The 11,368-nt window shown below is 42.0% G+C and overlaps 1 protein-coding gene across 2 annotated transcripts; it reads left to right on the top strand.

Moving 5' to 3' along the window:
* Positions 1-247: 247 nt before the first annotated feature.
* CLEC5A (C-type lectin domain containing 5A) lies at positions 248-11,116 on the top strand. 2 transcript variants are annotated; one of them, XM_059712019.1, is made up of 7 exons: positions 248-419; positions 923-1,023; positions 1,796-1,855; positions 3,762-3,821; positions 4,138-4,274; positions 8,281-8,387; positions 9,565-11,116. In XM_059712019.1, the coding sequence occupies exons 2-7, from the start codon at positions 942-944 to the stop codon at positions 9,692-9,694; spliced, it is 576 nt and encodes a 191-aa protein (XP_059568002.1). In that variant the 5' UTR covers positions 248-419; positions 923-941; the 3' UTR covers positions 9,695-11,116. The 2 variants fall into 2 exon arrangements, with proteins under 2 accessions (XP_059568002.1, XP_059568003.1); XM_059712020.1 differs by lacking the exon at positions 1,796-1,855.
* The last annotated feature ends 252 nt before the right edge of the window (positions 11,117-11,368 follow it).

The raw sequence follows: 11,368 nt of genomic DNA, 5'->3' as shown, positions 1-11,368 counted from the left end.
ATACCCTCCACCCAGAATCCCTATTTGGTAAGATTTTACTACATTTGCTTTCCACTATATTTCAAGAAGATTCAGACACAGAAAAAGGGTGAATCTGTGTTGAAGTATTTTGTTTTCCGAATTCTCCTAAAAATGTTCCCCTGTATCAGAACCCCTCTGGCAGGAACCTTCCTATCACAAAGGCTATAGACTTCCTTCCCCTCCTTGCCCCACCCTCTCCCTTTGCCAAGAGCGCAGAAGGGGAAGGAGTGTGCACTTGGGGATGCTGCCAAGACAGAGAGACTGTGTGAAGAAGGAAGGAGTCGCCTGAGCAGAAGGAGTGTATTCTCAAGAGAAAGGGCTCTGTCCACCACACCACGCATAAGACCACCAGGAAGATCCCCACTGCAAACCAATCCAACCTTACAGGGAGAGAGCAGGTAAGTCTATGTCCTCTCTGCAGATTGTTGGCTCTTCCCCAGTTCCAAGACCTTCAGGGACACCTGTCCTATCTGTCAGTTCCTGACATAGTCTTTGAAAGACTGAGGCTTCTGACAGCTGAAGTCAGGATGGCCAAGACTACTAACTAAGGTGCTAGGGAGCAAGAATCATTTCAAGGCTAAGGGTTTTCAAAGTCCAGAAAAGAATTTAGTTCATTAGACAGAATTTAGGAGGCCACACATGGGAACAGGGCTGAGGCCCAGAGCTGAGGGATGGATGGGTGAAGGAGAGGTAGTGTGCCAAGTTCAAAGGCTCCCAACCAGCACAAAATCCTATCCATCTTTGGGCCTGTGCTGGGTCTCCTCCTTGTACCTGTCAAAGGCATGCCTGCCTTCAAACCCCCCTCTCAAGGGTGCTCTGAGAAAGGCACTGGCATATGTCCTAGTGGAGAGAAGTCTTGTCCCCAGACACTGATGGGGGTACTGTGCTCTAATCCCCACAGGCCTCTTCATCTCATCATCATGAACTGGTGGTGCATGATCATCTCTGGGCTTATCGTGGTGGTGCTTAAAGTTGCCGGAGTGACCTTATTTCTGCTTTATTGTGAGTATTTGAGCAACCTCTTACCCCAACTCCATGTTGTCTTGTTCTTGGATCTTTTCTCAGAATGAGTGGTTAAATGTATAGATTAAGTGCCCAAGTCTTTCCACCTGAGAGCAACTGACAATACCCTTCTCACTTCCCAAAACACACAATGGGCCAGGTTCCTTGCTCTACCTTGGAGACATAGAATGGACTCCAAACCCCACACAAAGCTTTCATCCTAGAGCATTAGTTGGGTAATCTGAGCTGAAATACTCAGCAGTGCTTGCTATTGTTGCTAAAATCTGAAAATTCAGCAGCAGTTCATCCTATTGTTGGAGCTGAAATATAAGATAATGGGTTTTTCGAAGGGAGGCATTTCCTTCTGTGTACACAGAAATGAATTCATCTAAATGCTTAGAAAGAAAAGCCTCCTATCAAGGAATTTTACTGCAATTGCAGCAAGTAGACTCTTCTCCAGCCCCAGAAGTCAGTAAGGAAAATAAATGAGGAAGGAAATGTAGTTTAGGAGGCCATGGTTGGGTAAGAAGTATCTTCCTTATGACCCAATCCAAAGGTACAACTTGTATCACATCAAAGAGCAGGAAGAAAATACAAATATAAATAAGTGAATGCATTCACAAAAAACTTATACATACATGTCTTTGTGGACCAGAGTCAGACAGTTCTATATTTTCCATTAAAAGTCACAGTGACCTAGCAGCCCCTGTGGGGATGTTTGTTATATTCATCCCACAGTTGGGGCTGAGCCAATAGCTGATTTTCTTTGCAGTCCCACAGATTTTTGGCCAATGTAATGACAGCTGCAGTCCCACAGGGAGCTATGGAACAGGTAACATGCATGACAATAATCTCTTCTCCATCTCGTTCTAATATGCTGAATTCTCTTTAGAAACCTTTCTCAAGGACTTTCCCCAAGAAGTTCTTTGGCAGGAAATGTGCATAAATATCTGCTAATTTATAAGAGATATATATATATATATTCTGGGATGTACATCTAATGTACAACATGGTGACTACTGTATTCTATACTTGACAGTTGCTAAAAGAGTAGGTCTTAGATGTTCTTACTGCAAAAAAAAGTGGCAATTTTGTGAAGTAATGAAGGTGTTAGCTAACCTTATTGTGGTAACAGATTTGGGAGTATATATTGTATTAAATCATCACACTGTACAACTTAAACTTACACAGTGTTATATATCAATTATATCTCATAAAGCTGAAAAAAATAAAATAAATTAAATGCAACACAGTCAGTAAAAAATCTTCTCTTTGGTCCCCTTCCTTTTATAGTTGGGAAACCAAGACTAGACTGAGTGAAATGCCTGGTCCTCGGTTTTCCTCCTGGGTCTGAAGAGGGAAATTAGTATGGAATCACTATGACGTAATGTGAAAGTACTTAGTAAACTCTGACATGTTGTGCACCTAAAGGAATTGTTATAAAGAAGTCCATTCCCACACACACACAAAAAAAAATTGCATTCAGCATCTTTTTGTATGCCAAGCACTATACCAGACCAACCAGAGAAGAAGAATAAAAACAGGACATATTCATCAACTACAAAACGCAAGGCACGATGCCAGAGCTATGGGGGATAAAGAGGCGGGTGAGGCATGGCTCTCCTTCCTAAACCGACCTCTCCCCCTCACTTCCTCTTAAGACACCTACTACTTTGTACATCTTTAAGAGAATAATTGTTTCTTGTTTGTCGCAGACAAACAAGACACTCAGTACACTGAGTTAGTTACATGAAGGAAATACTCATGAAATATTTATGGAGTTCTGTTCAGTTACGATCCCCAAACCAGGTTATTACATATCTCACACACACACACACACACACACACACACACACACACACACACACACACACACACCTTTGAACTGGAGACTGAAATAAAAAATGAGTGCTAACTTGTATGCTTTATTAATATAAGTGTAAGAAGTAGCTGTCTGGGTCCATTAAAGAGGTCTTCAACCACAATGGACAAATAATTGGGCCATTGAGGATAAATTTTACTGCCTCTGAAGCCACTGCAGCTTCCTGCTCAGGCGGCCAGTGTTCCCAGGAAAAATGAGGCCTCTTGGAGGCCTATAAATTCTCCTACTTATATTCAAATAAATATTTGCCTCTTCTCTGCCCATAGAAAAGCTCTGGAATGTTTGCCTGCCTTCTTGTCTGCCCATAGCTCTGGCCCTGAAACTTGCTCCAGTTAGCCACAGTCCTTAGCACTGATGAGTTCTGATCAAAGAAGGCTGCAAATGTTGCTGATCATTAGTTTTCATACAGGGTTTGAGGCACCAGAACTGGAGAGAGCAGCAAAGATGCTGTGTAGACCCTGGAGGGGAAGTGGTCCAAATAGCTCTTTGGATATAACAGTGTCAAATGTGAACATGAGAAAGGAGCAGGAGGTTTCCTTCTGATACTAAATCCATCCATTCTTCTTCCTGTCTCCTGTTCTTTCTCTCAGCATTTCACACCCACATCACACCAAAATATAAAATAAAATAAAAAAGACATGAACTAGAGCTTGGGGTGCGGGACATGACAAATAATGGTAGTAGTTTGATGGAAGGTTCCAAGAAAAAAATCTCTGAAAAATTCTAGCGCAAAATGACCAAGAGCCCCTGTCACCTCTATTGTCCAGGGACAAATAGTCACAGGGACTTGAAGCTGCTCTGAGTCTGTGTGTTATATTCATCACAAGCCTACCTTAAGGTTTTCTTTTCCTTTCAGTCCCACAGATTTTCGGGAATGGTAGTGACAGCTTCAGCCCCACAGAGAGCTATGGAACAGGTAAAGAGCATCGTTATAACTTCCTCTCCACCCCCAGGTTCTTACGTAGTAATTTCTTAAAGACTTTTCCCATTGCCTCCTTTCTTATGAAACTGTTTTGCTCAAAGGAACCCATAAAGACCTTCTAATTCATTCCCTTTATGTTATGCATAGGGATACTGAAATTAGACTGGATGAAATTTCTTCCTGGATTGAGGATGATTTGTTTGAATATAATTGTTATAAAGAAACCCATATCCCACTACATTATGACTCAGTTCCAGGGCTCTCACCTACAACCACTAATATCATGCTCTCTTCTCTTGGATTTCCTTAGTCTGCCCCAGCAGGTGGGATTTTCATCAAGGAAGATGCTTTTTCTTTTCCACCTCTGAATTGTCTTGGAACAAAAGCAAGGACCTGTGTGAAGCACAAGGATCGAATTTGGCCATTGTCAACACGCCAGAGAAACTGGTGAGAGCATGAGAAAGATACAGTAATGCAGCCCACCTGACACCAGTCTCAGTGGGAGGAGGGGTGGGACAATTTGACTGGTGGAGCTGGGGTGAGGTGGGGGATGAAGAGGTGGCTGTCTGGGAGCTCAGGCTCCTTGTTCTGAACCTGGAGCTGGGGTAGCAATGGGGTGTGCTCCTCAGGTCCATTTGGGCTAGTGAAATCCATGAGGCACAGCAGTAGACTGTTATCCTGGGGATGGGTTGGGACATTTAAAGTGCAGGGAATGACCAAATGAGCTGATGTGTATCAAAATTGTTTAAGAAATATAGAATACTTTAAAGGTGTACGCTATTAATGTATCATGACAGTCTGCCTCATTAATAAGGAAGATACCAATTAACAAAATGAGTAAAACACAAATAATCCTATATAATGAGGCTAATATGCAAATCGACTGAACAGCAGAGCGACCAGTCGCTATGACACACACTAACCACCAGGGGGCAGACACTCAACGTAGGAGCTGCCCCCTGGTGGTCAGTGCACTCCCACATGGGGAATGCCACTCAGCCAGAAGCTGGGCTCACAGCTGGCAAGCACAGCGGTGGTGGTGGCAGGAGCCTCTCCTGCCTCTGCGGCAGTGCTAAGGATGTCTAACTGAGAGCTTAGGCCCACGGGCTCCTGGACTGACAGAGGGCACAGGCCAGATTGAGGGACCATTCCCCCCCACCCCCCAGTACACGAATTTCATGCACCAGGCCTCTAGTTAGGTCATAGAATTGGGATTTCAGTATACAATTATGATAATAGAAAAGCCAACACTATGCAAAAAAGCTTTGTTTTAGTATCTCCTTTTATGCTCATAACAATTCTGAGGAGGAATTATTATCTGTAGTTTATATATAAGGAAATTAGGGCACAGAAAAGTAACTTGGCCAAGGCCATACACCTACTAAAGGACAGCAGATGGAACTGAGATCTCTCTACCTCCAAAACCCATACTCTACTCAATTTTAGACCCTAATATATTTTATTTTGTAGTTGCCTCTTCAAACCCTAAGCATTTGCTGAATGCGAGACATTGTGCTACATACAGTAATCGTGCTTCTTTCCCCTCTATCCCTTCACCCTTCTTCTAAAACATACTCCTGTTATTGAGAAGAATTTGTAAGAGGGTCTTCTGTGAATCTGGGATGTAGATGTCCAACAAAGAGCTAAGAACCTCCATGGGAAGGAAAAGTACTTTAACATAGAAAACCAGGAGCAAGAGAGTGGGGAGAAAAGAAAAAAGATGAAAGGAATGGAACAGAAAGCCAATAGTCTCATTGTCTCTACTAACCCTTATGTTTTGGGGCATCTCAAGTGTGGTCCTTGGCATTCTCTACTACTTGGCATTCTCCACCATGCCAATCCCATAAAAAGCTCATCACACCAGTGGTTTGCTGATGATTCTCAAGTGTGTATCTCCAGCTCAACCTTCTCCAGCTAGCCTTCTCTAGACCAGTCTCTCCCTCCCTCTCTCTCTCTCTCTCTCTCTCTCTCTCTCTCTATATATATATATATATATATATATATATATATATATATATATATATTTCTCCTTTGATGTTTCAAAAGCATCACAAACTCACCATATTCAAACTGAGTCGTTATATTTTACTCCAACTGTTCTTCCTCTTGAATTCCAAATACTTGTGAGTATTTGTGTCACCCAAAAACAAATACTGACAGTTTCTGGGACTTGATCTTTTCTATTCTCTCCTAAATTAATTGCTAACAAAATCCTTCCTTATCTTCCTATAGCAATAATTCACCTGTCATCTGGATTTCTTCAAAATTCTTCTAACTCCTCTCTTTATCCCTAGTTTTGACCTGTCTTACCTATCCCCCACAGAACTGTATAATAAAATATGTAAGGTTTTTAATTGTCTGTGCCATTTGCCAAATTAAAATGGGTTAAAGTCCAGCTTCCCTAGCATGACATATAGTACAGCCTCTGCCTTCTGCCAAGGGTTGTGTGCCAGCCCATCTCCCTTCTAGCTCTGCACCAGCCACATTGAACATCTTCTGGTTCCTCAAATGCTCCAGGTTGCTGTGCAGTCTGCTGTGATCTGGTGCCCCCTCTTCCAGAAAGGATAAGTCCTGTCCCATGTTTTTGCCTGAAAAACAGCTATCTCCCCAAATTCATTTCATATATCACTTCACCTATAGTCTTTCTGGAAAACCCCAAATCCATGTAGAATTGGTCACTTCCCCTTTTTGTCTGTGCCAGATCTAGCATGTATCTCCTGGGACACCTCACTATGCTGGTTGACTCATTATCTTCTCTTATTAGACCTGTATATCTTCAATGTGTTTGGCATGACTGAGGTTTTAGAAATGGTGGTGAAATCTATGCACCTCTTCCCCAAAACATTACATAAGCACAGTATTTTGAATAAAATTCTAACACCTTCATAGATCCCCTTGGAAACTATCCATGGTTTCCAGCAAAAGGGCTAAAGGTTAAGAAACCTTGTTTTAGACCAGAGATGGCGAACCTCTGACACGCGAACTCATTTTTTTGGTTGATTTTTCTTTGTTAAATGGCATTTAAATATATAAAATCAATATCAAAAATATAAATCTTTGTTTTACTATGGTTGCAAATATCAAAAAATTTTATATGTGACACGGCACCAGAGTTAAGTTAGGGTTTTTCAAAATGCTGACACGCCTAGCTCAAAAGGTTTGCCATCACTGTTTTAGACCATGGGTCAGCAAAATTTTTCTTGAAGAGCCAGATAGTATACGTATATTTCATGCTTTTTGGGTCATAAGGTCTCTGTCACTACTACTTTACACTGCCATTGTACCTCGAAAGCAGCCATAGACAATATGTTTAAAAATGGGCCTGGGTGTATTCCAATAAAACCTTTTTTACAAAAATGGGCTACGGTCTAGATTTGGCTCACTGGCTGTAGCTTGCCAACCCTTGCTTTCGATAATAATTTCTTCAGGAGAAATGAATTTGTTTCCATATCCCTAGCATTGTACAATGCCTGGTGTGTAATTGACACTCAAATGTTTGTTAAATGAGTAAATTTGCTAATTAATGTTTTAAAATAATAAAATTAGATATGTTGAGGAAGGAGAACATTGAGAAAGGAGGAATAAAGGCAACAGCAAAGGGGATAGACAGAATATCTAAGTGGATTTAGATATCCACTAATTGTGGAAGGTATATGAAGAGTACAGAAGAGGCCAGGAGATCCCAGACTTCTGGCTGGGGTGATTTGTTGCTCATTAATTAACTATGATGTCTTGGATTAGCACCAAGTTATGAAATACTCAATAAACACTGATTATTTCTCATGGAATTATCTGCTTTAGCAATACTCTTTAAATCTCCCTATTTTCTCAAAGAATTCACTTGACCTCAAAAACCTCATTCAGAATGTAAAATTTCTGGCAAGGAAAACAATCCTATGCAGAGAGAATCAAATAAAGGTGCATTTGAAATTGCCTTTTTTGAGATAGTATAGGGCAGTGGTCAGCAAACTGCGGCTTGCGAGCCACATGCGGCTCTTTGGCCCCTTGAGTGTGGCTCTTCCACAAAATACCACGTGCAGGCGCACATGTACAGTACGACTGAAACTTTGTGGCCCATGCGCAGAAGTCGGTATTTTGTGGAAGAGCCACACTCAAGGGGCCAAAGAGCCGCATGTGGCTCGCGAGCCGCAGTTTGCCGACCACTGGTATAGGGAATGTGTTAGAAATTGAAATCTTTAGAGCCCTATAGCAGACCTATGCAGATCTACTGCACCAGAGCCCAACAGGTGTGTGAACAAGAGCTCCAAGTGGTCCTGATGCTGTGTGTAGACCGAGAATTACTTCTCTAGGATTTATGTTGCGTGTCAGCCACAGAGTCCTCTTACCAGCCTTCCTTGTTCCCAGAATCAGATATGATCATGGGCCCACTAGCCCCAGGAAGCAAGAGCAAAGAACCTTCTGTTGAACTGTTTGCTTGTTTTTTAATTCCTAGAAGTTCCTCCAGGTCATAGCTGGAGCTGAGCAGTATTTTATTGGCTTACTATACCAGCAGGCAACGAAGAGGTGGCATTGGATCAACAACTCCATTTTCAATGGCAAGTATGTGAACAACCCACATTTTTCTAGGGAACTTTGTTCACTTCAGGAGTCCAGATCTGAGATTCAGTGGATTTGTCCTGGAAGAGCACAAAGCTTAGACCTAGTTCTCTGTTCTGTTTCTCTCCTTTCTTCCAACCCATCCATTCCCAGAGATACATTTTTTGGTAATTTTTTTATTATGGAACATACCAAACATTTCTAAATAGAGAGAAGAATATTCATACAACAAATTATTTTGTTCAAATTAGGATCCAAACAAACCCACATACTAGTACATACCATTTGTTTGATCTATCTCATAAGTCTCTTTTAACCCACAGATCATATTTTATTACTAAGTTCTGACAAGTTTCCCAGATGTGGCTTCTTTATCCAAAGAAAGATTATCATTAGCAACTTGTCTCTGTCTTAAAGTTATAAACTTTAATTCCCAAGAGCTATCTCCTATCTTTCATTCCATGGACATACATTGGTGGAGAGCATGGCATTGCCAGTGTACATCTGAAGAGGCTGAGTCAGATAGAAAGCAAGTCCATTCCCTCAAGAGTCCATTTCCCACAGAGGAGTGGAAATTAATATTCACTGTCAAATAAATGCCAGACACTTTACACGTCATTCCTGCACTATCCACAATGATGCTACAGAAAAAAAGCTTTTGTTAATCCCCATTTCACAGACAGTTGGATGGAGGATAAGTGACTTAGAAACGTGTTGAATGTCACCAAGCTGAGAATTGATGGAGCCACATTTTGATCCCACATACACTTGACTTCATAACTCTTGACCTTTCCATGAAGCCAGACTCTTTCCAGTCAGACTAAAAGAGCCTGACTGACGGAAAAAGGAGGTGTGAGAAGGCCAATGAAGTATTTCTTTCCTAAAGCCACCTGCTGCCTAGAGCAAGAAGTATCTTCCTCCTCTCAGTCTTCTTGCTGTGCACATAGTACCTTCAGTACTAAAACATTACTTCTGGGAGGAAGTGGAACAAATGACCCATGTGGTGCTTCTAACCAAACACAGAGTGCGTCAGTCCAAGACTGTGAGTCCATAAACACTCACACGAGAGTTGACAGGAAAGGGTCAGTTTGGAGATGGATTTGGGGATAAGAGGGGGACTGGAATCAGAAAAAGGCAGGACTGAACTGATGGGCCTTAACCATGTTGTTTTCTCATTCAGTATTTCCAATCAGATTCAGAATTTCAACTGTGTGACCATAGGCTTAACAAACACATTTGATGCTGCATCATGTGACGTTTCGTACCGCTATATCTGTGAAAAGCGTGCCGAAGAACCAATATACTCATGAAGATAGCAAAAGAGAACATTGATAATTGGGACTGATCCAAGAAATAGAGAATATCAAATTACTGTGTCTGTCTTCTACGGGTTACTGGCTGAGCTCTCTAACCAATCCTCGGGGCTAATGCACGGGCCCCTTTACAGATATACTTGCATGTACACAGCTGAGGCAAAGCCCCCATTCTGAGCCAGTAATTCCTCAAGAGTCCATTTCCTGTGAAAGTCGCATCTGTGATTCTTTTTTATCTGAACAATTCATGAAGTCAATGATCCCTTCGTGCATCTGTAGACTAGAAGAGGCCTGGCTGTTTGGGGGAATGAGCTTCTGTATTCCACAAGGGGGACTGGATACTAGCCATCTCCAGGAAACACGAACAGTTGTGTGGAAGCAATTCAGTTGGTATAAAGACAGCTATGTTTCTGTAGAACTGAGCATTTCTCATTGGTCAACAGGGCTGAGCCTGTTGCTAGGGTCTGTCTGATCCTCAGAGCACCTGGCCATACTACCAGGGAGAAACTGCAGACTGAGCAGGTGTGAACCTTACTTAGAGAGTAGCAAGGGTGGAAGATGGATAAACTCCACTTCTGTGCCCTCATCTCTGTTCCCAAGAGACCCCTCCACACACCCTTCATCCCTGCCCCTGGTCTGAACTGAGATCAGGATCTGGGAAGGACTCTTGGAGCCGAGCTTGGAGCAGAGAGAGTGCTGTTCCAGGGAATGAGGAGGAGTCTTGGCAGGCCAGGAATCTGCTAGGAAACCCCTTTTAAGACAACCCAACAGTCAAGATGATCAAGCTGACTGAATCTCTGTTCTTCAACAAAGCTCTAAGAGAGACTCAACCTAACAATGTTCTTGGTCTTGGCCTGAATCTGCATTTTAACAGATTCTGATTATCTGATCATATGTGTTGAGTATATTTTAACAAACTGGGGTCATCTCCTGGGCCCCAGTGATCACAACATATTCCTCTTTGCAGTTCTGTAGTGACCCTGCCAGGTACAGCTTTGCACTGGTTGACATCACACTGATCCCAGACAAGTCCAGCTGATCAAGAATTAGAAAAAGAAGGGGAGGGATGCTCAAGGAAACATTGGGTGGAGGCAAGGAGTGGGCATATAGGAGAAAGGGCACACCAGGAACAAATGGAAATCATTCTGGAGGAAATAAGAGTCCATTTGGCCCGATGGGAAGGAAGGCAAGAAAGAGGTAGAAAAATCATGGGGTATCCTGTCTGTTCTCTGAACTCAACATAGGCAACAGACCCTCCTCAGTGCATGGAAAAGAGAAGAGAGATGCCCATGGGCTTTCAGTAGCAAGAATTAAACCATGAGAGACTGTAAAAATAAATGGAAATTATAGTCACCTAAGTAAAATGCTTACCATTTATGTCTAATAAAGTAAATGTCATTAGATGGATGTCAAATTAAATTATTGTCAGTTTTACTTTTATTATTATACCACTAAGCTCTGTTCCTGTGTTACTAAGCGTCATAGTTTTTGGTTAATTAGCATGCCACTTATTTATAATTTTAAAAAATGATATAATTAGAACTTGCTTGAAGGAGATTGCCAGAAACAATTTGTGTTTGGGGTAGAGTGGATGTTGGAATTATATTAGTAGTCTCATGGTGTTCGCAAAGACCAGTGCTGCAGTTGAGGAGGGAGGAAAGGCTAGGTGTG

This window comes from Myotis daubentonii, chromosome 10 (assembly GCF_963259705.1).
Source record: "Myotis daubentonii chromosome 10, mMyoDau2.1, whole genome shotgun sequence".
NCBI lineage: Eukaryota > Metazoa > Chordata > Mammalia > Chiroptera > Vespertilionidae > Myotis > Myotis daubentonii.
The sequence above is the reverse complement of the archived record's forward strand: the minus strand, read 5'-3'. Positions and strand labels throughout refer to the sequence as shown.

Excerpts from the sequence above, each read along its gene's own strand:
- CLEC5A (XM_059712019.1), top strand. The coding sequence starts at position 942 with ATGAACTGGTGGTGCATGATCATCTCTGGGCTTATCGTGGTGGTGCTT. Across the intron at positions 1,024-1,795 it reads GACCTTATTTCTGCTTTATT|TCCCACAGATTTTTGGCCAA; the intron begins GTGAGTATTTGA and ends TTTTCTTTGCAG. Across the intron at positions 1,856-3,761 it reads CACAGGGAGCTATGGAACAG|TCCCACAGATTTTCGGGAAT; the intron begins GTAACATGCATG and ends TTTTCCTTTCAG.